At 42.9% G+C, this 25,210-nt stretch overlaps 1 protein-coding gene across 1 annotated transcript in view; it reads right to left on the bottom strand.

Moving 5' to 3' along the window:
* Window positions 1-25,210, bottom strand: part of LOC122788066 (supervillin-like) — a 1,698,127-nt gene that overhangs the window by 328,820 nt on the left and 1,344,097 nt on the right. Inside the window, exon 20 of the mRNA XM_044054988.1 lies at window positions 15,668-15,804. Coding sequence (XP_043910923.1) covers window positions 15,668-15,804 — 137 coding nt within the window. The remainder of the gene's footprint in view (window positions 1-15,667; window positions 15,805-25,210) is intronic.

Genomic DNA, 25,210 nt, shown 5'->3' with positions numbered 1-25,210 from the left:
GTTTTATGAGGGTAGGGGAAGGAGCTAGTTGGGATTGGGTGGGGGGAGGGTTAAATAGGTAAGTAGGAGGATTGGGAGGAAATGAGGTAAGGGTAGGGAGGGTCTTGAGTTTGGTGAGAGTGTATCTGGGTAAGGAATCACATTTTGGCGGGAACTTGCTATAGCAAATATTACATCCATGACAACCCGTAGGTATTGTGGTGCACATAGGCCTTGCACTATGTTTAGTCAGGAATTGTTTTTGTGCAGGTGTGATCAGTAGTACAATAATATGGGAGAAGAGTACCAGGTTGTTTGGCCGGAGCTGCTGTTTTTGCATTAGGACTGTCTTAGTTAACAAGATTACATTAAAAGAATTTGCAACTTTACAACCCAGCCAGTGGGGATGCACAAGCCAGTGCATTTCTTTGTGCCGGTCCCAAGCCCGGATAAATGGGGAGGGTTGTGTCAGGAAGGGCATCCGGCGTAAAACTTGGCCAAATCATTCATGTGGACACCAGAAAAGATTTACATACCGGATCGGTCGAGGCCTGGGTTAACAACGACCACCACCAGTACTGTTAGCCAACAGCGTGCTGGTGAAAATTAGGCTACTGTTGACCGGAGGAATAGAGGAGGTGGAAGGCATGGCCGAAGGCAGGAAGAGAGGAGAAAGGCTAGGACTGTGGTAGTGAGGGTCGGAACTTTGAATGTTGGCAGTATGACTGGTATAGGGAGAGAGCTAGCCAATATGATGGATAGAAGGAAGGTTGGTATATTGTGTGTGCAAGAGACCAGATGGAAGGGGGGTAAGGCTAGGTGTATCGGAGGTGGGCTCAAATTGTTTTATCATGGTATGAATGGGAGGAGAAATGGCATAGGAGTTATCCTGAAGGAACAGTATGCTAAGAGTGTTTTGGAGGTGAAAAGAGTGTCAGATAGAGTGATGATTATGAAGCTGGAAATTGATGGTGTAATGATGAATGTTGTTAATGCATATGCTCCACAAGTTGGGTGTGTGATGGACGAGAAAGAAAAATTTAGGAATGAGTTGGATGAAGTAGTGATGACTGTACCCAAGGGTGAGAGAGAGAGGTAATTGGAGCAGATTTCAATGGGCATGTTGGTGAAGGGAACAGAGGGGATGAGGAAGTGATGGGTAGGTATGGTGTTAAACAAAGGAATGCAGAAGGTCAGATGATTGTGGATTTTGTGAAAAGGATGGACATGGCTGTGGTGAATACGTATTTTAACAAGAGGGAGGAGCATAGGGTGACATATAAGAGTGGAGGAAGAAGCACACAGGTGGATTATATCCTATGTAGAAGGGCCAGTCTAAAGGAGATTGGAGACTGTAAAGTGGTGACCTGGGAAAGTGTAGTTAGGCAGCATATAATGGTGGTCTGCAGGATGAAGTTGGTGATCAAAAAGAGGAGGATGAGTGTGAGCGCAGCACCAAGGATCAAATGGTGGAAACTGAAAAAGGGTAATTGTGAGGTGGAGTTCAGGGAAGAGTTAAGACAGGCACTGTGTGGCAGTGAAGAGTTACCAAATAGCTGGGTAACTACAGCACAGCTAGTAAGGGAGACAGCTAGAATGGTGCTTGGTATCACATCTGGACAGAGGAAGGACGACAAGGAGACATGGTGGTGGAATGAGGAAGTACAGGAGAGTATACAGAGAAAGAGGTTGGCAAAGAAGTGGGATTGTCAGAGAGATGAAGAAAGTAGACAGGAGTATAAGGAGATGAGGTGCATGGCAAAGAGATGTGGCAAAGGCTAAGGATAAGGCGTATGGAGAGTTGTATGAAAGGTTGGACACTAAGGAGGGAGAAAAGGACCTGTACCGATTGGCTAGACAGAGGGACAGAGCTGGGAAAGATGTGCAGCAGGTAAAGGTGATAAAGGACAGTGAGGGAAATGTTCTCACAAGCGAGGAGAGTGTGTTGAGCAGATGGAAAGAGTACTGTGAAGGGCTGATGAATGAAGAGAGGGAGAGAAGGTTGGATGATGTGCGGATAGTGAATCATGAAGTGCAGTGGATTAGCAAGGAGGAAGTAAGGATAGCTATGAAGAGAATGAAGAATGGAAAGGCTGTTGGCCCAGATGACATACCTGTGGAAGCATGGAGGTGTTTAGGTGAAATGGCAGTGGAGTTTTTAACCAGATTGTTTAATGAAATCTTGGAAAGTGAGAGGATGCCTGAGAAATGGAGAAAAAGTGTTTTGGTACCGATTTTTAAGAATAAGGGTGATGTGCAGAGCTGTAGTAACTACAGAGGGATTCAATTGATCAGTCACAGCATGAAGTTATGGGAAAGAGTAGTGGAAGCTAGGTTAAGAAGGGAGGTGATGATTAGGGATCAGCAGTATGGTTTCATGCTGGGAAAGAGCCCTACAGAGGCGATGTTTGCTCTGAGAGTGTTGACGGAGGAGTACAGAGGTCAGAAGGAGTTGCACTGTGTTTTTGTAGACTTAGAGAATACATATGACAGGGTGCCTACAGAGGAGTTGTGGTATTGTATGAGGAAGTCGGGAGTGTCGGAGAAGTATGTAAGAGTGGTACAGGATATGTACGAGGGTAGTGTGACAGCAGTTAGGTCTGCAGTGGGAGTGACGGATGCGTTTAAAGTGGAGGAGGGATTACATCAAAGATCAGCTCTGAGCCCTTTCTTATTTGCAATGGTGATGGACAGGTTGACAGACGAGATCAGACAGGAGTCCCCGTGGATTATGATGTTTGCAGATGACATTGTGATCTGCAGTGAGAGTAGGGAACAGATGGAGGAGACCCTGGAGAGGTGGAGATGTGCTCTAGAGAGAAGAGGAATGAAGGTCAGCAGGACTAAGACAGAATATATGTGTGTGAATGAGAGGGAGGATAGAGGAATGGTGAGGGAGGATAGAGGAATGGTGAGGATGCAAGGAGTAGAGGTGGCGAAGGTGGATGAGTTTAAATACTTGGGATCAATAGTTCAGAGTAATGGTGAGTCTGGAAGAGAGGTGAAAAAGAGAGTACAGGCAGGATAGAGTGGATGGAGAAGAGTGTCAGGAGTGATTTGTGACAGACGAGTACCAGTAAGAGTGAAAGGGAAGGTCTACAAGAGGGTAGTGAGACCAGCTATGTTATATGGGTTGGAGACAGTAGCATTGACAAAAAGGCAGGAGTTAGAGCTGGATGTGGCAGAGTTAAAGATGTTAAGATTTGCACTGGGTGTGGCGAGGTTGGACAGGATTAGGAATAAATATATTAGAGAGTCAGCCCAGGTTGGAAGGTTTGGAGACAAAGCCAGAGGCAAGATTATGTTGGTTTGGACATGTGCTGAGGAGGGATGCTGAGTATATTGGGAAAAGGATACTAAGGATGAAGCTATCGGAAAAGAGGAAGGCCTAAGATAAGGTTTATGGATGTGGTGAGAGAGGACATGCAGGTGGTTGGTGTGACAGAGCAAGATGCAGAGGACAGGAAGAAATGGAAACAGATGATCCGCTGTGGTGACCCCCTAATGGGAAGAGCCGAAAGATGATGATGACTGTTCTTGACTTAGAAAGTTGAAATTAGAATGTGCTATTTTCTTTAATAATGCAATTCTTGTTTACTTAATGTTGTAGCAAAACTGGGGGCAGATTACATTTTAAAGATAAATATCAGTAAAGAGTTGGAATAACTACAGATAAGAAAGTCTGTCTAGCAGAAATTTCTCCATCATCTTTCCTAAGTAACATTTACCTAGTTTTATCTTCCTTAATTAATATACACATGGCAAAGACCAGCAAAAGTATTGGTCAAAAGTGAGTGAGTGATCTATATATTGTTGGAGGTGTACCAGTTTATTGAGCCTCATTTAGGCAGTGTTTCAAATATTACGAGCGTGGCTGGCCACGCGTCAGTACTGCATGAGTCAGTTTTCATTGTTGGCTGTTATAGGCATGGCTGGGTGCATTATGTTGCTTTGTGGCAAGTACCAGGTGATCGGGTCATTTGTGATGCCTTGAGGGGAGTACAATGACTGTGTGTGGCAAAACATTTCGAAATGTGTTTACTCCACTAAGGCGTGACAGAGGAATACCGCTATCACTGTCACTAAATCAACACACCATCTTAAACACAAAGTGAACATATTAATAGTGATCAGTTTTTTAGGGTGCATGGGTGATCTTGCATGTGCAGTTCATAGCTCATGGCCTTCAGAGTTGCTTGCTGGTGTCGCTCCTGCTGTTCTGCTGATGTTCAAGGTGATATGAGAGTGGTATTTGGGGTCTGTCCCTGACCTGATTTGAGAGCCAGTGTTGGTCTTGGGCTTCTGGGTCTCTTGCAGCATCCATAATTATTTTACACTGTAGAGGAAACGCTGCAATTTCCCTTTCACTGGCTTTAAGATGCCAAGAGTAATGTGCATGGTGCATGTACAATAGGATCCATGCAGTTTTGTTTAACACATTTTACACCATATTTATAAAATGTACGTTAAGTGTCACTTAGTTTTGAAAAGGTTGAAGCTGTGCACATGGTGTTCAGCAGTAAGTATGCCTCATCACAGCTCTCACACGGGTTTTCGCAGAATGTCCAGATTTTACCTCGTGTTTTGATGCGTTGTTAGGTTTCGCAGATGGTCTCATTGTCTGGTCTCATTGTCTGGTCCGCTCATAGAACTTTGACGTTCTGGCAAATTACTGGCAGTTCATTAAAGACTGAAGTTCAAAACAATGACAGAAATTTTAGTTTCAGACTTCATATCTTTCTGAAATTCATGCTAGGCAAAGACTCAGACTTCTAACCAAAAAAAGAATGACAGCAGAGAGGGAACAAGGGGAGAAAACATTCTGATTTTGGCTAAGTGATTCAGCCAGTGGGCTCTGGTGCCATGTAGCATGGCTGTCTGACAAGATGTTGATTAGTAGCACTCCTTCAACTAGTTTCCATTTCCACCTTCACAGTCCCTGCTTGCAGTGCCAGTGTTGGCAGTTGGTGTTGTACAGATGGTGTGGCTGGATTTCTGGGCCATGTCACTTTCTGTAGATGCTAAATGATGTCCTGTCTGTAATTTCAGTGTATCGTTCTGTAGGAATTGACGTCAGGAGCTCAGACATATGTACGGAATGGTTTTTCATTTTCCCTTGCCTGTATTTCTACACTATGTTAGGTTAGTTCCAAGTGCTTTGTACTGACTTCTTAACTACAATGAAGGAGAAAGGAGGCAGTAAAACCAATGGGGATGCGGTGTTTTGCAGTCTAGCATGCTGGCTAGGCTGGGTGGGTGAGTGACTTCATGTGTGCCTGGAATTGTCTTTCAGTTGGTCTTTGTTGCAGCTCCCTGCAAACCAATGGGGGGCAGGTAGGACTACACGGCTGGTGGCATAATGGGGCACACCTCTTGGTTGTGCCTTCGTGAGAGGAGAATGTTGCTCAGTGTTGTCTTTGTCTTGGGAAAGGGTCCAGATGCCTGCTGTTGGCTAAGTTTCATGCGGAGGTTTAAGTCATAGTTGTGGTTCTGAGTATTTGCATACCACCTTTTATTTAGCTTTTCCATTTGTGTGGGTTTGCAGACTGCGAGGCAACCGCGAGTAACAGTCGAGTGTCACACATTCCCAGTACTGTGGTAACAGCCATGGGGGTGGGATGGCGCTTGTTCACCTATGGAGTCATACCTTTCAATTGTTCTTGATTTTGCCACTGGTGTTACGAGACGATCAGGGATATCCATGACTTTGACTGAAATTTCGGCTCTGACTCCTTTTGGTGCCTTGTAAAATTGGTGTCTGTTGTATGAAGGTGGTGGAATTACACTTAAAAAAATAACAACAATAATTAAGAGTAAACTTCTTTATTTGATAAGTCACATTCTCCTAATGCCCGGAATCTGAAAAGGTGGCAGTCAGTACCTGACAGTTTGGGAGGATATTCTGGTAATATATTGGTGATAACCTAGGTCCAGTTCAACGTCTCCTGAGTAAATATGTATGGCAGGTGTCCCTGATGGTTTTATTTAGTTTTGGTTTTGACCCGCATTTGGTTGCGATTGGTCCCTGTTTGAAGGAGAGCTCAGGGCAGTGCTGTCTTCGGGTGAGTAATGGTTAGCAGTACAGGGCATTCATGCAGGTCATTTGCAGTCTACAACGGGCTGCTCTAAGGGCAGGCTTTTACCCCAAACTGTCAAAGAAGTTAGCATGTGGCACAGTTCTTAATGGTACAGGTGTTCACAGTATGTTCAGGGTTAGGTTTCTATCTTGGGCAGTTTAATGGTTGGGTGGTTTCTAGGAAGGTGTAGTAGTTCATTAAAGAAGGAATTGGTAAATGTTCACACATGTGAAAGGTAGGCATCTTAGCTGTATTTATTCATGTTTTGGTGTGGGGCAATTCTAAAATGAACCCATGAAAGGGATGGAATGGTTTAAGTTTCTTTACCTGCATTGTTTTGTTTCTCTTTACATCACCAGGATGAAGAATGCTGCCACTTATAATGTGGAACGACTGGGTAAAAGATGGACCACTTGCTAATGGCTCACTAGCAACTTCAATTAAGAAGCTTACAGGATTGTTAAAATGTGATAATTTTATTTATAGAAATAAGCCTTTTAATGAATAATGATTCAGTCCATTTACCACTGGTAGCTGTTAAATTGGTAGAACAGACTGTGACAGATCTTTTTAAGGTGGAACCTTGAGGAACATGAACTTTTATGACTTCAGATAAGGAATGCTCCTCGGAAAGAGATACACTTGAGAGGTATTGGCATGATATGTAGATGTGCTACTCTTTGTTTTAAGCATATTAATTTTCAACACTGGATACATGTGTCTGTTAGAGCCACTTGGAGAACAAGGCAGCACAGGGGAGAAGCTGCTTTTTTTTCTAGAGGACTAGGTAGTTTTTGTTTACACTTTTAATTTGCATGATTGTGCAAGGATAGCCCATAGTGCTCATTACAGAAATGCTCCCAAGACTGTTTTACGAAATAAGTTGACTTGGCCTATAAAGTGCAGTATTGGATTTTGTAAGGAAATCACGAGGTAAGCGAGGTAGCCCAGGTAATTTGATGTTTAAATTAGCCTCATCTCTCTAGGTGTAACATACTTAAATGGTGGTTCAATTTGCATTCTGCATTTGAACACGGGCCTTTAAGAGCATAGGTGCAGTTACTGTTGCTTGCGTTATAAAACCGCTGGCAGCGGTATGCTCCTTTGCTGGCAGTTGCGTTATAAAACCGCTGGCAGCGGTATGCTCCTTTGCTGGCAGTGAAAGGAAATGCTGAGGGGTACAGTGATGCCAGGTTACTGAAGATAGGGGATGCACGACAGGGTAGTGGTTGTGCAGTTGGGTGAGCAAAGAAGGCCCTTGGCAGCGACAAATGTTATTAAGAGGTTTTTGTTTAGGTGTGCACACATCATTTACAGTTTTTTTTTCTTTTGCAGATGAGTACACACAGAGCACTCAATACGCTGGTGTGGTGCACATTGAGGTCACAGATGGAAAGTGCAGTCTCGGCATCAGTCGGTGGCCAGAAGGAAGTGGATTTGAAATATGACGGATTCCTCTGTGGTTGATTTTCCTGCCACTGGAGTGGCACACAGTGAAGACTTTACTCAGTAAGGCAAGTCAGAGTTCATACTGGGAGTAACGTGGAGACAGGTGATGAGTTATGTCAGGGGCAGGTTGAAACAGGTTTGGGGATTGTTTATGGGGAATTTGTGGTTATACACAGGTTGGGTGGAGTTACTCAATGTGAGGTTGGGTTGCATTTTATGGACACGGTGGCTGGGTTTTCTTCCAGTGTAAGGCTAGGCAGATGGGTTGTTCAGTGGCCGTCCTACTTTTGGAGTTTAGCACTGTTTTCCGGTAGATTTGGCAACAGTGGTAGAGACTTTAGGACCAGGTAGATGGTTGGACACAGCTTGCAAGGTATGCATATGTGTAGGTATGGGTTAGAAACTGGTTATTGTTTAAGCAGAAGCTTGAAGGTCCAAGGGGTTACTAGGGGAAGTAGACCATGGCCATTTAAAAAAAAAAAGAGGGCGAAGTTTTGGGACAAGGCTGGATTAAGGATGGCATAGACATCACTGGGCTCCTTATTTTGCATAACTGAGAGGGAATGGTTGGCTTGTTGTCTGGAGGGATGTAATGATGTTTGGAGGATGGAGGTACAGGATGGAAGGACATTTGGAAGAGGGGCTTTACTGTTTGGAGTTAGTTGGCTGGCTGGTACTGTAGGTTAAGTAGGAGTTGTGAGGAAAACTGTTAATTGTCAGTCTGGACAACAGGGCAGTGGTGGCAGGCCCTGATGTGCCAGGAGAGGTGTTTTAGGTTTGCTTGGGATGATTAGTTGTGGTACAGGATTCCATGGCAACTGTGGCCTGGGGGCTATATGGTAAGGCATTGCAAGATTTTGCTAATTTGTGTTTAGGCTTGGAACAAGGTTAGGCAGTTCAGTTGGTCAAGGTGGATTTAGCTCTGATTAGTATAGTTGCACTGGTGACAAGCTTATATGACTTTACTAAGTTTGGGACAGTGGGTCATAAGTTTGAAGGGCTGGAGTAGGTTCGATAGATGAAGTCTGACAGACTATGGCTATTGTCAAGACAAGTTTTGTTGTGAGGGTTGGTGTTGGTAAATGGAGATTTATTTGGTTGCAATTTGAGGAGATATTGGCATTTTGGAGGACTGAATTCTTTAACAGGGTGGCACTGGTCAAAAAATGCTATGTGGTCATCAGATGTTTGCTTTATAATAGAGGGTGGGTACAGGCATTTGAACTCCTGTTGAACTGAACTGTTGCAGCAGTGATTTGATTTGGTCATTATTACATCCTTTGGGTGGTTAAAGGATGCTGCAGTTAAGGCAGGATGGCATAAAGTTGGGTTTGCCTTGTTTTGGAAGGCATTAGGTATTTTAGTGTTTTGGTGGTACATTTGGCAGGTAATGACCTGGGAATAATTACGAAGCTACTGTTGACAGTTAAGACACATGAGGACATGTTTGATTTACAAGGTTTTACAAGGGTATGGGTATTACTTTGGCTTTGGAAAAGAATCATTTGTTTAATTTCATCTGTTTAAGGAACTGGTTGCTTAATATGACAGAGTTTCTCATATTGATGACAGGGATCCAATCTGGTGCCAGATAATGGAGTAGACTGAATGACATTTGGCTTTGACCTTTTAACGTACAGTTTGGTTTGTTTTAGAAGGCTGTTGGGATTTTTGGTATGAAGGAGGGTGAACTGCCTGGTCAGGCTGGTGGGCAGAGAAGAGGGGCAGACTTGTCCCTCCTCTGTTCCCACTCTGGTGTTGGATGTTCATTTCAATGAGCTGGGAAAAGCAAGTGAGTGGTTGGATGTTGCTTGATAAGTTAAAGTAAGTGATCAGTGGTAAGGATGCATCTGAATTAGTTGTGGTGATCAGAGCCATGCTGACCTAAGTTAACAGTTAGATGGATGTTTATGCTGTGAGTAATAAATGAAAATATCCGTCAATTAAGTTTTATTGTTTATGGAATTTTAATAAAAGCTGTCAATTGTTATTTGGTGTGATGTGTGTTTATTGAAGGTGACAGAGACAATTTTACAATCTTCAAAAACAATATGAAAACATCTATAGTTTAAACAATTATACCAAATTAGACAACGTGAAAACATTGAAAGTTATATGACAATGATTTAATATTTACAGAAATTTTAGCCAGTTTATACAGATATCAAAAGTAAGTTAGTATAACAAACATGAATTGCAATATGAAGTGAAAGGAAAAACAGGGTTATGGCATATGTGGAAAGAGTCAGGGGAGAAAAACAGATTGAAATAAGGAAGTGAGTGAAGAAGGTAGGGTAAGGAGGTGTCAGGTAAGAATAGGTGCTCGAGGAGGTGTCAGGTATGAACAGGTACATGCTCATATTTAGGGATCCAAATTCTGGCTAGGAAGTCTTTCAAAACTATAGATTTAGAGGACTGGAGGGAGGGAACTGACCTGACAGATGCAAGTAAGGAGTTTGTTAGCATCATGACATGAGTACAGACCATGCCCAGCAAAAGTCCTAGGCTTGTGGACAGGGAGGAGCTTATGGTCACTAAATCGTAAAAACCGAATGGGAACATAGTTGTGTAAAATGGTATTTTGGGTGCAAAGCTGAGAAATTACACCTGGAAAGGACACTGGTATACCACCAGATGTGCATGGATGTGCGCATGTGTGTGCGTGCGCACACACACACACACACACATGCACACACACTAATATATCATTACAATACAGTAAAAAGTGCAGTTGTGTACAGTTACCATAAATGTAGATGTTCGAGTGTATTCACTGTTGCAGTCATTACATTTGGGTAATCTGCTGGCAAGTTGCCCTCAGTCGGCCTGAATAACAAAGTCTTGGGTCCTGCGTCAGTTGCTGTCTCCTCTTCCATGACGTCAGGTCATCAGGGGTATAAAGCACGCAGCCGACGCCATTTTAAATCAGTTTTTCTTGCCCCTGATGTCAGGTGCCCCCCCAAATGGGGAGCAAAAATATATATAAATAAACTGTAAATATATAAGTGCACTTTAGAAACAAAATTTACCTTCAACTAAAAGCAAATACACCACAAAGTCTTGAGTATAGTGAAGGAAAGAAAAGGTATAGAATGGGGGATGGTGGGTGGGTAACCTGGACTGCAACAGTGAATACACTCGAACATCTACATTTATGGTAAGTGTACACAACTGTACTATGTTCTTCATGTTTCACTGTTGCAGTCATTACATTTGGGTAGAATACCAAAGCTATGGATGGGAGGATGGAACTAAACAGCATTAGGAGCAGCTATAAGACCCTGCAGAACTGCAGTGGCAAAGCCTGCCCTAGATTTAGAGAAAAGAGGTAAATGATAGTGCTTTGTGAATGTATGAACAGAGCTCCAAGTTGCAGCTTCTAGAATGTCTTTGGTTGGGACCCCTCTGAGAAAAGCTGCTGAAGTGGAGGCAGCCCTGGTGGAATGGGATCGGATTCCCTTGGGTACAGGTTTACCATGGTGCAAATAGCAGAAATGAATGCAGTGGCTTATCCATTTAGAAATAGTCTGCTTTGATATGGCCTTCCCCTCTGATCCTGCAGCAAATGCTACCAGTAGTTCCTCAGACTTTCTTAGAGATTTTGTCCTGTTTAAGTAGAATCTTAGTTGTCTGTGCACATCCAACGAATGCAGAATCCGCTCCCCCTTGTCCTGCAGATTTGGGAAAAAAGTTGGCAGGTGAATGGTCTGGTTAAGAACCACACTGGATACCACTTTAGACATAAAGGAAGGGGTGGTCCTGAGGGCCACCCTGTGCGGGTAGAATAGAATGAAAGGCTCTACTGCCATGAGAGCCTGTAGTTCCGAAACCCTTCTAGCCGACGTAACTGCCAAAAGAAAAGCTGTCTTCCAAGACATAAATTTTATATCAGCAGTAGCTGCTGGTTCAAAAGGAGGCAGGGTGAGTTTTTCCAGCACAAAATTGAGGTCCCGTGCAGGAGTTGGTGCTCTCCTGGGAGGCCGTATATTTTTGGCCCCTCTGAGATACTGTTTTAGTAGTGGATGAGAAAAGAAGTGAGGATCTGTGTTGTAATGAGCCGAGATGGCAGAGGCGTGGATTTTTATAGAAGAAAAAGATAGGTCCTTGTCAAGCATCTCAGTTAAGTATTGTAAAATCTGAGGAATATTAGGCCTTGCTGTGTCTATTCCTTGTGCTTGGTTCCAAGCACAGAATCTCTTCCATTTGTCAGCATAAGATTTTCTAGTACTAGGCCTTCTGGCTTCCAAAATTACATCCAGCACAGGTTTACTGAGAGGTGTGTTTTGAATAATTAGTTGATTAGCCATGCTGCATGATTCAGAGTTTTTAGCTGAGTGTACAGAATTTGATAGTTCTGCTGAGACAGTAGATGAGGTGTTTGAGGCAAGTACCACGGAGGAAGGTGTGACATATTCCTTAGATGCGGGTACCTGTGTTGGCAAGGCCAGTCCGGGCCAATTAGAATCATTTTTGTTTTTTCCTGTTTGACCTTTAGTAAGACCTTGGAGAGTAGAGGCAGAGGGGAAAAGCATAGACTGATAGGTTTTTCCAGCTGAAGGAGAGAGCATCCACTTTCCATGCTCGTCTGTGATAAGTCCTTGTGCAGAATTTGTCCAGTTGATAATTTTGGGGAGAGGCAAATAGATCTATGTCTGGACAACCCCATTTCTCTATCATGCTGAAGGCTTGTGGATCCAGTTTTCACTCGTGAGGGTCCATAAGATTTCTGCTTAGGTCGTCTACCAGAGTATTTTGTTTTCCTGGCAGGAATTGAGCTTGTAGTTGTATTTGGTAAGTCAAGGCAGTGTCCCACAGTGCCATGGCTAGTCTGCAAAGGGGGTAGGAATGTGTACCCCCCCTGCTTGTTTATGTACCACATAACCGTGGTGTTGTCCACCATTATCAGTAGTTGTCCTGGATGAAGCAAGTCCTTGAAAGCTGTCAGAGCATTCTGAACAGCTAGCATTTCTTTCTGGTTGATATGCAGATGCATTTGGTTTGGGCTCCATTTGCCCTGAATGCATCTCCCTGCCAGGTGGGCCCCCCAAGCATAGTCTGATGCGTCCGTAGTTAGGGTTTGGGTGGCAGAGGGTAGTGTGAATGACAGTCCCTTGTTTTGGTGACATGCCTTTGCCCACCAAAGAAACTGCTGTTGTAGGCAGGGAATGAGAGGAATCATTGTTTCCAGGCTGAGACAATGTTGACTCCATAAACTTTTTAGATACCATTGAAGTTTCCTCACATGCAGTCTTGCATATGGAATTAGAAGAATGTATGATGCCATGAACCCCAAAGCCTGCAGAATTTGTCTTGCAGATAACTGGGTTTTTGTTGCCCTTTGATTGAAGTATGCTGTCAATTGTATTTGTTGGTCTGGCATGAGGTAAGCCATCTAGGCAGTTGTATTCAAGCTTGCACCCAGGAATGTCATTATTTGAGAGGGTACCAGTTGTGATTTATTTTAATTTATGGTGTACCCTAGGCATGCTAGAAGCCTTTTTACAAATGCCAGATGTTGAAAAAGAGTGTCCTTGTCTACTGCCTGATTGAGACAATCGTCCAGATAAGGATAAATCTGAATGTTTCTTTGTCTGCAGAATGCCATTACTGGTGCCAGGCACTTTGTAAAGACCCTGGGCGCAGTAGATAAGCCAAAGGGCAGTGCAGAGAATTGGTAATGCAAAAAGCCTGCTTTGAAGCGGAGCTATCGTCTGCAAGATTCCCTTATTGGGGTATACAGGTATGCCTCTTTTAAGTCTAGAGTTACTAACCAAGCATTTTTGCCTAGCATAGGCAGTAGCTGTTGCAAAGTAAACATTTTGAATTTTGGAATATCCAGGAACTGCTTCTGCTTCGGACACTGCGCGGCATGAAAGACTGGTTAAAATGGCATCGGCTGCGTGTTTTATACCCCTGACATCATGGAAGAGGAGACAGCAACCGACACAAGACCCACGACTTTGTTATTCAGGCCGACTGAGGGCAACCTGCCAGCAGATTACCCAAATGTAATGACTGCAATAGTGAAACACGAAGAACATCCACTATTTACAAAAACATTTATGAGAAACCAACGTACAGGATATGACATTTTATTACATTTCCAGTCAAAAGTATGTCAACTTTCTATGAGCATTACACTCACATAGATATAAGGAACACAAAGTAATACTAATTAAAATAAGCAAGTAACACAACTTTACGAACAGCTGGATTCAGTCCTTAAGTAATTCTCAGTCTGGGCATACCGGTGTCCAGTTCTGGAAGACCATATGCTCATTGTTAAAGATGAGTGCTGCCCCTAAATTCTGAAACAATTTGTGCTTGGCAAAAGTTACTACTTGTAGTTTGCAAACCCCCAAAAAACAGGTATAAATCAGCACAACACTTTGAGCTGGCAGCCAACTATTTTGGAATCTGGGCTCTGCTATTCCCTCTTTCATTAAAAATAGAGACATTTTATTTTCTGAGAAATACCACAAATGAAAATCACATGCGGAGGTTTGGCACGTTTTTAAAGCTTAATGAACAGGCCACACCAAAAGCGATGAGGAGAAGTGGGAGGGGATGAAAAGGAACCTGAAGGAAAAGAGGCCCCACTCAGGCAAGTAAATATAACAATATACATAGCTATAAAAAGAGCCAAACCAGCACTCATTCCGACCATTATCAAAACTAAAATGACAATGACCTATAAATGTTCTTAAAACAGTCCAAATTATCTTTCAACGTTTAAAGAGACATTAGAAAAGAAAAAAATCTAAACAAGTCAACTTATGTACCACTTTATCCATCAAAGAGAGAGAGCGGATTCCCTAATATAATACTGCTTCAACAAGGAATATGACATGGAGGATCAAAAAAAAATCACAAGTTTCCATAATGTCATATCATTCCTGCTGATCATAAGCATTCCCATTTCCAAATAAAAATATACATATGGGAGCAGTGCACCAAATAATTCAAAAGCCACCAACAGTGTAAACTAAGCTTTTCAACCCAAACAGTTTGGGGCGAGTTTGATGCAGAAGGTGAAAATATGTGGCCACTCACCTAGAATTCCTGTGGGGCACCACATTTAGTGTGTTGTATGTTTGTGTACATGCATCTGTGCATATGCGTGTGCACATGTGCATGTGATGATGGAAGCATGTGTATGTGCATGTGCACATGTGCATGTGATGATGGAAGCATGTCTATGTGCATGTGATGATGGAAGCATGTCTATGTGCATGTGATGATGGAAGCATGTCTATGTGCATGTGATGATGGAAGCATGTGTATGTGCATGTGCATGTGATGATAGAAGCATGTGTATGTGCATGTGCACATGTGCATGTGATGATGGAAGCATGTGTATGTGCATGTGCATGTCATGATGGAAGCATGTGTATGCGCATTTGCACATGTGCATGTGATGATGGAAGCATGTGTATGTGCACATGTGCATGTGATGTTGGAAGCATGTGTATGTGCACATGTGCATGTGATGATGGAAGCATGTGTATGTGCATGTGATGATGGAAGCATGTCTATGTGCATGTGATGATGGAAGCATGTGTATATGCATGTACACATATGTGATGATGGAAGCATGTGTATGTGCATGTGTACATGTGCATCTGATGATGGAAGCATGTGTATGTGCATGTGCACATGTGCATGTGATAATGGAAGCATGTGCACATGTGCATGTGATGATGGAAGCATGTGTATGTGCATGTGCATGTGATAATGGAAGCATGTGTATGTGCATGTGATGATGGAAGCATGTGTATGTGCATGTGCATGTGATAATGGAAGCATGTGTATGTGCACATGTGCATGTGATGATGGAAGCATGTGTATGTGCATGTGCATGTGATGATGGAAGCATGTGTATGTGCATGTGATGGAAGCATGTGTATGTGCACATGTGCATGTGATGATGGAAGCATGTGTATGTACATGTGCATGTGATGATGGAAGCATGTGTATGTACATGTGCATGTGATGATGGAAGCATGTGTATGGGCATGTGATGATGATGGAAGCCTGAGTCTTGGGATGAATTAGCAGCCTGTCCAAATGCACTATTACTGAAGGACACATGCAAGAGAAAAGAAACTGAAAGACCAGCAGAAGCTTCAAGGGTCATGAAGGACAAAGCTTCACTGTCATACCTTGGCTCGTTCTATTACATTTGCAAACTCTCCAATCCATAAAAAGCAATGCTGAGGGGTGACCAAAAGAAAGCAGTCCCCGCTGTTGAGGGATCTTGTACTTGGCTCCACTAGTCGTGTCTGGACATGTCGTCGACCTGTTGGAAAGTAAATGGATGTGAATGCTACTTAGCTAAATCCAGTTAACTAAGACAGTTTGCCAAATGGTTCACACCTTTACTAACATTGTTCAGTGCAAGTGGCATATGTCGTGCCCAAAAAGCAGTCCTTCATCAGTGTACACAACAAAGAAAAATATATTAAAAGAAACTGCCATCTGCCCAAAAACTTCTAATTACACACAAATAATATACTCAAAAGTTCCAAACTAATCCTATTTAAGAGGCAATGACATGAGAAAAGTGAAGAGAAAGAAATCACAGAAACACCAAACTGCACTGTATGGTGAACACTGGAATAAGCTGCCTAATCAATTAAATAATTAAAATGGTAAATGTAAGAAAATCTATTTATATTACATTTAGCTCACTGGTTATGCATGAAAGTATAGATCATTTCCAGAAGTATGTTTTCCCAGATTTACATTCAATAGTCAATGCAAATTTACATGAAATTCAATACGGTGGAAAAATAAAACACTTTATACATTTTCTCAGTAACCCAAGTCACTGGTAAGCCTCATGGACAACTTTGCATTGGCTAGTTTGTTTGCAGTCTATGCAAACAAGCAGTTCTACAAGCACAGAAGTAAAACTGGTAGTCATTCAGGTCAGTGATCATCAGTGTATCGCAAGTGAATCCAGTGTAGTGGTGTAATCACAAGTGAAGCCAGTGTAGTGGTGCATTGTGGGGCAGAACTTCCCATCTTTTGGGGACCAAACAAGATATAGATACTTAGGAATTTGGCTGAAATAGGATGTTTAGCAAGCAGCTATAGAAATGCAGAGAAATTACTCAAAAGATTATAAGATAAAATTATGGAAATTATTTATGGACTTTGACATTAAGATTTTTTTGACTTGCTGGTTTTTTATGCAAGTCAGGCTTATACTTATCGATCAAGAGTTCTGATACAGAAGAATATGAAAAAATAAATTAAGGGGTTTCTTTAGGATAACACAAGAAAAAGACTACTATGGAAAAAGAAATAATACTAACAAAGGGACAGGGCGGCATGGGGCATTCAGATTTGGAAGCATACTACAAGGCCATGCAAGTTACACTAATATATTTCATGTGGTACACAGAATATATATTTGATTTGGTACACAGAATATACACCCACACGAAAGCACATGATAGGCACAGTGCCTGATGAGACAATGACAGGATCACATGTGGGCATTTCGGCAGACCTAGGAAATTAATAAAAAAAGAGCATTATGTACAGTCTTGTATACATAAAATTATTAAGCAAGTCTTTGTTAAAGGACATTAGGCCTTGGAATAACAGAATAATACCAATGTGCTATACTATGCATAGCAATAAAGACACGGAAGAAAATGTAATGCACATTTGGAAAAGAAAGACCAAAGAATTGTGATTTTGGGAGCTTGACATGAGACTAGTCTACATCTCCTGTATAAACATAGAACTGTAAAATGGTTGTATTAACAATCAGTGCTGAACACCATGAATTTGGGGACTGCACAGCATATAAAAACGAAAATGTGATGACTAATGAAGATTTGTTATTCAAAATTAATTCAAATTAAAAATGGGGTGTTTCCCCAAAAGGAGCAAGTCTGAGTGCAGCACAAGCAAAGCATATAATGTGGGGTGCAGCACTCAGTTACTGCTGTTCTGAATGCCACATGTTGGGGGAGCCACCCAGTTACAACTAAACTCTGAATGCCACATGTTGGGTGAGCCACCCAGTTACAACTAAACTCTGAATGCCACATGTTGGGTGAGCCACCCAGTTACAACTAAACTCTGAATGCCACATGTTGGGGGAGCCACCCATTTACAACTAAACTCTGAATGCCACATGTTGGGGGAGCCACCCAGTTACAACTAAACTCTGAATGCCACATGTTGGGGGAGCCACCCAGTTACAACTAAACTCTGAATGCCACATGTTGGGGGAGCCACCCAGTTACAACTAAACTCTGAATGCCACATGTTGGGGGAGCCACCCATTTACAACTAAACTCTGAATGCCACATGTTGGGGGAGCCACCCAGTTACAACTAAACTCTGAATGCCACATGTTGGGGGAGCCACCCAGTTACAACTAAACTCTGAATGCCACATGTTGGGGAGCCACCCAGTTACAACTAAACTCTGAATGCCACATGTTGGGGGAGCCACCCAGTTACAACTAAACTCTGAATGCCACATGTTGGGGGAGCCACCCAGTTACAACTAAACTCTGAATGCCACATGTTGGGGGAGCCACCCAGTTACAACTAAACTCTGAATGCCACATGTTGGGGGAGCCACCCAGTTACAACTAAACTCTGAATGCCACATGTTGGGGGAGCCACCCAGTTACAACTAAACTCTGAATGCCACATGTTGGGGGAGCCACCCAGTTACAACTAAACTCTGAACGCCACATGTTGGGGGAGCCACCCAGTTACAACTAAACTCTGAACGCCACATGTTGGGGAAGCCACCCAGTTACAACTAAACTCTGAACGCCACATGTTGGGTGAGCCACCCAGTTACAACTAAACTCTGAACGCCACATGTTGGGTGAGCCACCCAGTTACAACTAAACTCTGAATGCCACATGTTGGGGGAGCCACCCAGTTACAACTAAACTCTGAATGCCACATGTTGGGGGAGCCACCCAGTTACAACTAAACTCTGAACGCCACATGTTGGGTGAGCCACCCAGTTACAACTAAACTCTGAACGCCACATGTTGGGTGAGCCACCCAGTTACAACTAAACTCTGAATGCCACATGTTGGGTGAGCCACCCAGTTACAACTAAACTCTGAATGCCAGATGTTGGGTGAGCCACCCAGTTACAACTATACTCTGAACGCCACATGTTGGGTGAGCCACCCAGTTACAACTATACTCTGAATGCCAGATGTTGGGTGAGCCACCCAGTTATAATTATGCCCTGAATGCTGCATATGGCATGCAGCTCCTAGTCATTAGCATGGTCTGAATGCTGTATGTGTGGTGCAACACCCTGTTGTTAATGTACTCAGAAGGCACCATCAGGCACAGATTAGTGACAGTGCAGTGGTCTGTCCATGACCTGGAAAGTACAGTTGTGTACCTACCATAAATGTAGATGTTAGAGTGTATTCACTGTTGCAGTCATTACTCTTGGGTTATCCTGCTGGCAGGCTACCCGCAGTCGACCAGAATTCCAAAGTCTAGGTCCGGCGTCGGTTGCGGTCGCCTCTTCCCTGATGTCAGTGTGCCAGGAGTATAAAAGATGCAGCTGACGCCATTTTCTTCAGTTTTTCTTGCCCCAGATGTCAGGTGCCCCAAATAGGTAGGCTGAAAAATATACCAATAAGAAATGCATGCACAAAAATAACATTTCCTTCATCAGCAAGCAAATACACCAGATAGGTTGTATAGGATAGAGAAGTACAGATAAGTCCCAGCAAAGACAAGGGGGGTGGTGGGTGGGTAACCTGGACTTTAACAGTGAACACACTCGAACATCTACATTTATGGTAGGTACACAACTGTACTATGTTCATCGTGTTTCACTGTTGCAGTCATTACTCTTGGGTAGAATCCCAAAGCTAAGGATGGGTGGCTGGGCTAAATAGGATTAGAAGAGGCTATGAGGCCCTGCAGAACTGCAGTGGCGAAGCCTGCTCTGGACTTAGAGTAGAGGCAAGTGGTAGTGCTTTGTAAAGGTGTGCACTGAACTCCAAGTTGCAGCCTCTAAGTTTCTTTGGTTGGTACTCCTCTGAGGAAGGCTGGTGAAGTGGCTGCTGCTCTGGTGGAATGAGGCCCAATGCCCTTAGGCACTGAATTGCTATGTTGAGAATAGCAGAAATGGATGCAATGGCCTATCCATTTTGAAATAGTCTGTTTTGAGATCGCCTTTCCTTGCGATCCTGCAGCATATGACACTAAAAGTTGCTCAGTCTTTCTGAAAGCTTTAGTTCTGTCCAAGTAGAAGCGTAACTGCCTGTGTATGTCCAAAGAGTGCAGAAGTTTCTCACCCTTGTTCTGTGGATTTGGGTAAAATGTAGGCAAGTGGATGGTTTGATTGAGGGCCACACTGGACACCACCTTAGGCATAAATGTAGGGTTTGTCCTCAGAGAAACCCTGTCTGGATGAAAAATGATGAAAGGTTCCACAGCCATAAGAGCTTGTAACTCTGAGACTCGCCTTGCAGAGGTTATGGCTAGGAGCAGAGCTGTTTTCCAGGATAAAAATTTAATATCCGCTGTTGATGCTGGCTCGAAAGGAGGCAGTGTGAGTTTTTCCAAAACATAATTGAGGTCCCAGGCCATAATAGGTGCTCTCCTTGGAGGCCTAATGTTTTTGGCCCCTCTGAGGTACTGCCTTATTAAAGGATGAGAAAAGATAGGTGATTCCGTAATGTAATGTGCAGAAATAGCAGAGGCATGAATCTTAATTGATGAGAAAGAAAGGTCTTTGTTCAGCATCTCAGTTAGGTATTGTAAAATCTGAGGAATATTTGGTACAGACGTGTCAATGTCTTGTTCCTGGTTCCAAGCACAGAATCTCTTCCATTTTTCTGCATAAGATTTTCTGATACTGGGCCTCCTGGCCTCCAAGATAACATCCATAACAGCTTTTGAAAGAGGAGTTTTCTGAATGGCTACATTATCCGCCATGCTGCCAGATTTAAGGTCCTGAATTGGCTGTGCAGGATCTGATTGTTTTGTTGGGTCAGCAAGTGAGAAGTTTGAGGCAATATCCATGCTGGACCTTGAGACAAGCTCTTTAGGATTGGGTACCAGTGCTGGCGTGACCAGTCTGGTGCAATCAGAATCATTTTTGGCTTCTCTTGTCTGACCTTTAGGAGTACTCTGGGAAGGAGAGGCAGAGGGGGAAAAGCATATACTGTTAGATTTTTCCAGCTGAATGATAGGGCATCCACTTTCCATGCTTGCTTGTGGTAAATACTTGTGCAAAATCTCTGCAATTGACAGTTGTGAGGGGAGGCAAATAGATCTATGTCTGGGCATCCCCATTTCCTTATTATCATCCTGAAGACTTGTGGATCCAGTTTCCATTCGTGGGGATCCATGAGGTTTCTGCTTAGTTCGTCTGCCAGAGTATTTGTTTTTCCTGGCAGGAATTGTGCTTGCAGATGAACTTGAAAAGCCAATGCTGTGTCCCATAAGGTCATTGCTTGTCTGCAGAGGGGGTAGGAATGAGTACCTCCCTGCTTGCTTATGTACCACATGACCGTAGTGTTGTCTGTCTTTATCAGTAATTGTCCTGGATGAAGCAGGTCCTTGAAAGCTGTCAGGGCATTTTGAACAGCTAGCATCTCTTTTTGATTGATGTGAAGATGCATCTGGTTTGCAGGCCATGTGCCCTGAATACATTTTCCTGCCATATGGGCCCCCCCAAGGCATAATCTGATGCATCTGTTGTCAGCCATTGTCAGTGTCTGTCTAGCTCTGGGTAAACTGAATGGCAGACCCTTGTGGTGACAGGCTTCTGCCCACCATCGAAACTCCTGTTGTAGGCAGGGAATGAGTGCAATTACTGTCTCCAGGCTGTGGCAATGCTGAGTCCAAATACTTTTCAGATACCATTGTAGTTTCCTCATATACAGTCTGGCATATGGAATTAGTAGAATGCAGGATGCCATGAAACCCAAGGCCTGCAGGATTTTCCTTGCAGATAAGTGGGTTTTTGTTGCCAATTTCTTGAAGTAAATAGTCAGGTGTTTTTGCTTGTCTGGCATGAGATAAGCCATCTGGGCAGTTGTATTTAAGCTTGCACCCAGGAATATTATCTCTTGAGAGGGCACTAGTTTTGATTTCTTTTCGTTTACTGTGTACCCTAGGCCAATTTGTAATCTTTTTACAAACGCCAGATGCTTTAGAAGAGTGTCTTTGCTCTCTGCTTGAATTAGGCAGTCGTCCAAGTAGGGAAATATTTGAATTCCTTTTTGTCTGCAAAACACAATTACTGGTGCCAGGCATTTTGTAAAGACCCTGGGCGCAGTGTATAAGCCAAAGGGCAGTGCAGAGAACTGGTAATGCATTGAGCCAGCTATGAATCTGAGGCATCTTCTGCAAGATTGTCTGATTGGGACATGCAGGTATGCCTCTTTTAGGTCCAAAGTTACGAGCCAAGCCCTCTTGCCCAGCATGGGCAGTAGCTGCTGATGAGTCAACATCTTGAATTTTGGAACTTCCAGAAACATATTTAGTATAGACAGGTCCAGAATTGGTCTCCAGGTTTTGTCCTTCCTGGGTACTAGAAAAAGTCTGGAGTAAAATCCTTGCCCCTGCTCTTGTTGTGGTACTTGCTGAATGGCCCTCATGTCCATGAGGGCTGTAATTTGTTTTTGTGCCTCTGCCCATTGATTGTGTGGCAGGTCTAGCATGCCCTTTGACCTTGGTAGGGTGTGAAAATGGAACCTGTAGCCTTGGGACACTATGTTCAGAACCCATTTGTCTTAGGTGACCATTTGCCAATTTGATGAAAAAAGTGCTAGTTTTCCCCCTAAGGGGGCTGTCAAAAGAAAACTGCTTGGAACTGGTAGAGGAAAGTCATTGGGACTGTTTCCTGTAAGGCTGTGATTTGTCTTCTCTGCTTTTGGAGGTAGGAGCACCCCATTGTTTAGGCCTGTATGAGCCTTGGGGTTGAGATCTGCCTCTGGGATGCCTGTATCTGCCCTCTTTGTGGTCTGTCTGAGACTGGAAAGGACCAATTTCTAGAAGGCCAATTCCTGCTAAACCTGGGTGGCTGTGGCTGTACCTGTAAGAAATCCTTGACTGTCTGCATAGATTTTGCTTTATCCTCCATTTTTTTCAACACCTCTTCTGCTTTAGTACCAAACAAAGTATCATGCTGTAATGGTGCATCTAATAATTTTGCTTTAACATGATCAGGCAGATTTTGTTCCTTTAACCAAGCATGCCTTCTAATAACAGAACCTGTAACAGCAGCCCTGCAAGAGGCCTCCAGTGAATCATAACCACATTGCAAAGTATGCTTTCCCACTTGTTCAGTTGCATGCAATAAATCCTGCAATTCCTTGTTCTCTAAACATTCAGTATTTGTCAACATTTTCTGTTTAAGAAGTGACATTAAATATTGCTGATATTTAAGCATATGAAATTGACAATTTAAAGCCCTTACAGCCAAGGTAGCAGAAGTGTAAACTTTTTTCCCCCATCTGTCTAGAGCTCTAGAATCCCTATCAGAGAGGACAGGGGTTTTTGCAGTGGAAGCTTTAACGCCCTTGGGACCCTGAGATATAGTTTCTGGGTCAGCAGTGGGGCTTTTATATAGGAATTTATGAGAATCCGGGACCCTGTAGTATCTGTCTGGCTTAGCAGGTGCAGGGGGTAAAGAGTCAGGGGACAGTCCGGACTCTGAAAATACATCATCTACAATGTCTAGAACAGGTGGAATAGCAAGGGGTCTGTGCTGAGGAAGAAGCAGGAAGTCTCTGAGCCTTTTCTTAGACTCAGAATAATCTTGGCTCTCCTAGTAGAAATGCTCCCTCATAGTATGCAGTGTTTCCCCAAAAGAATAGTCCTCAGGAGGAGAGGCTGAAGGAATGGATTCTTCAGCATCAGACTCCTCAAAGGGAAGCATGGAGTAATCCTGTTCAGAACAGGAAATCGATACCTGATCAGAAGAATCATACTCTGTCTCTTGCCTAGGTCTCTTATCATGAGGGGGATGGGAGCCCCTGATCCAAGTAATTAGGTCTTCGGCCATTTTGAGCATCTGTTTTTTAGGCATGGAAGTCTGAATAGGAGAATGCTGTACTTGTTTCTTTGTCTTTAGAGCTGCTTTAGTCTTTGAAGCTGAAGATGGCTTAATATATAGTTGTGTAGGTCTGAAAACACTCCCAGTAGAAAACTATACTTCGTATCACACCACCACAACTACATAGTTATAAACTCCTCCCCTTATCTCTATACCTTATCAGCACTAACCTACCCTACTCTTCTATAGCTTCTCCTTCTTACTCCTCTGCTTAGCACACTCCCTCATCTCCTCTATCCATTCTCCGCAGCTATAGCCATTACTCTTACATCTATCACTATATTCTTCCTACCCCTCTACCTACTCTAACTATCCTTCTATACCATATCAATTAACCTATCCTACACTTCAACTATATTCTAAACCACCTTTGACTTTACATTAACCTTACTCTGCCATTCCAAATGGCCTACTCACATAAACCTTTGCTTACATACTTTTTTCTGTCTTGTTTATTATTTATATTTCTAACCTCAACCTATACCCTTACTGCCTATGAGCATTATGCACTGGCCCATAAAGTGTCCCATCTACAAACTCTCCCAACCTTACTTCCCAACTGCCTCTCTCATTGTAACATTACCTCTACCTCAGCTTATCTGCATCCTAAGTTCCATAGATGCACTCATGTTACTAACCTCCTCAATAGGTTAAGCTCACCCAAACTTAATAAAATCTTAAAAACTTCTTTGATACTATCCAAAAACATTCTAACAGGTGGTGACATTCATCCTAATCCTGGCCCAACACCACTAACAGGTGGAGACATTCATCCTAATCCCGGCCCATCCCCACTAAATGTCAATCTACAAAAACAATTGCATAACAATGCTTCCTCCTCTTCTAGATTAGATAACTCCCTCAGAATAGCACATCTTAATATTCGTAGTATCAACAACAAAATTAGCCAACTGCATGCTCTCCTTCAAGCCCATGCATTCGACATTCTTTGTCTAACAGAAACTTGGCTAAAACCTATTACTCATGACCAAGAAATAATCCCACCTGGATACAATATCCTTAGATGTGACCGCACTTCAAAAAAGGGCGGCATAGCAATCTTGTTCAAATCTGAACTCCTTGTTTCGCCCTGTGATGTAGCACTACCCTCAAATACCAATGCTGAGACCCTTACTGTTCAACTCCAAATAAATAGCTCTAAATCAATCTATATAATCTGTTCATATATCCCTCCAGGAAATAATATTACCACCCTAGAAAACATACTTAGTAGCCTATCCACCCACCTTCCTCAAGAAACAATAGTACTAGGACATTTTAATATAGACTGGACCTTATGCAATTCTTCCAACCCTAAGACCCATATAAATCTATTTGGTTTCACTCAAACAATAAATACCCCCACTAGAATCCATAAGCCTAGTACTAAAGAAACTACTCTTGACTGGATACTAATTAATAGTCACCCTGAAACTTACTTGACAGGATCTCTCCCAGATGACATTAGTGACCATATTCTAACCTACATAGTTAAGCAAAAGAAATCTAGCCCCAAAGACAACAATTTTATCAATGATCGATCTGAAAAACACTTCCAATCTGAGAACTTTATCAATGAACTAAAAGCCTGCAATTGGTCATTACTAAAACTACTCAAT

The sequence above is a fragment of the Protopterus annectens genome, chromosome 13.part0 (assembly GCF_019279795.1).
Source record: "Protopterus annectens isolate FY-2018-M chromosome 13.part0, PAN1.0, whole genome shotgun sequence".
NCBI lineage: Eukaryota > Metazoa > Chordata > Ceratodontiformes > Protopteridae > Protopterus > Protopterus annectens.
The sequence above is the reverse complement of the archived record's forward strand: the minus strand, read 5'-3'. Positions and strand labels throughout refer to the sequence as shown.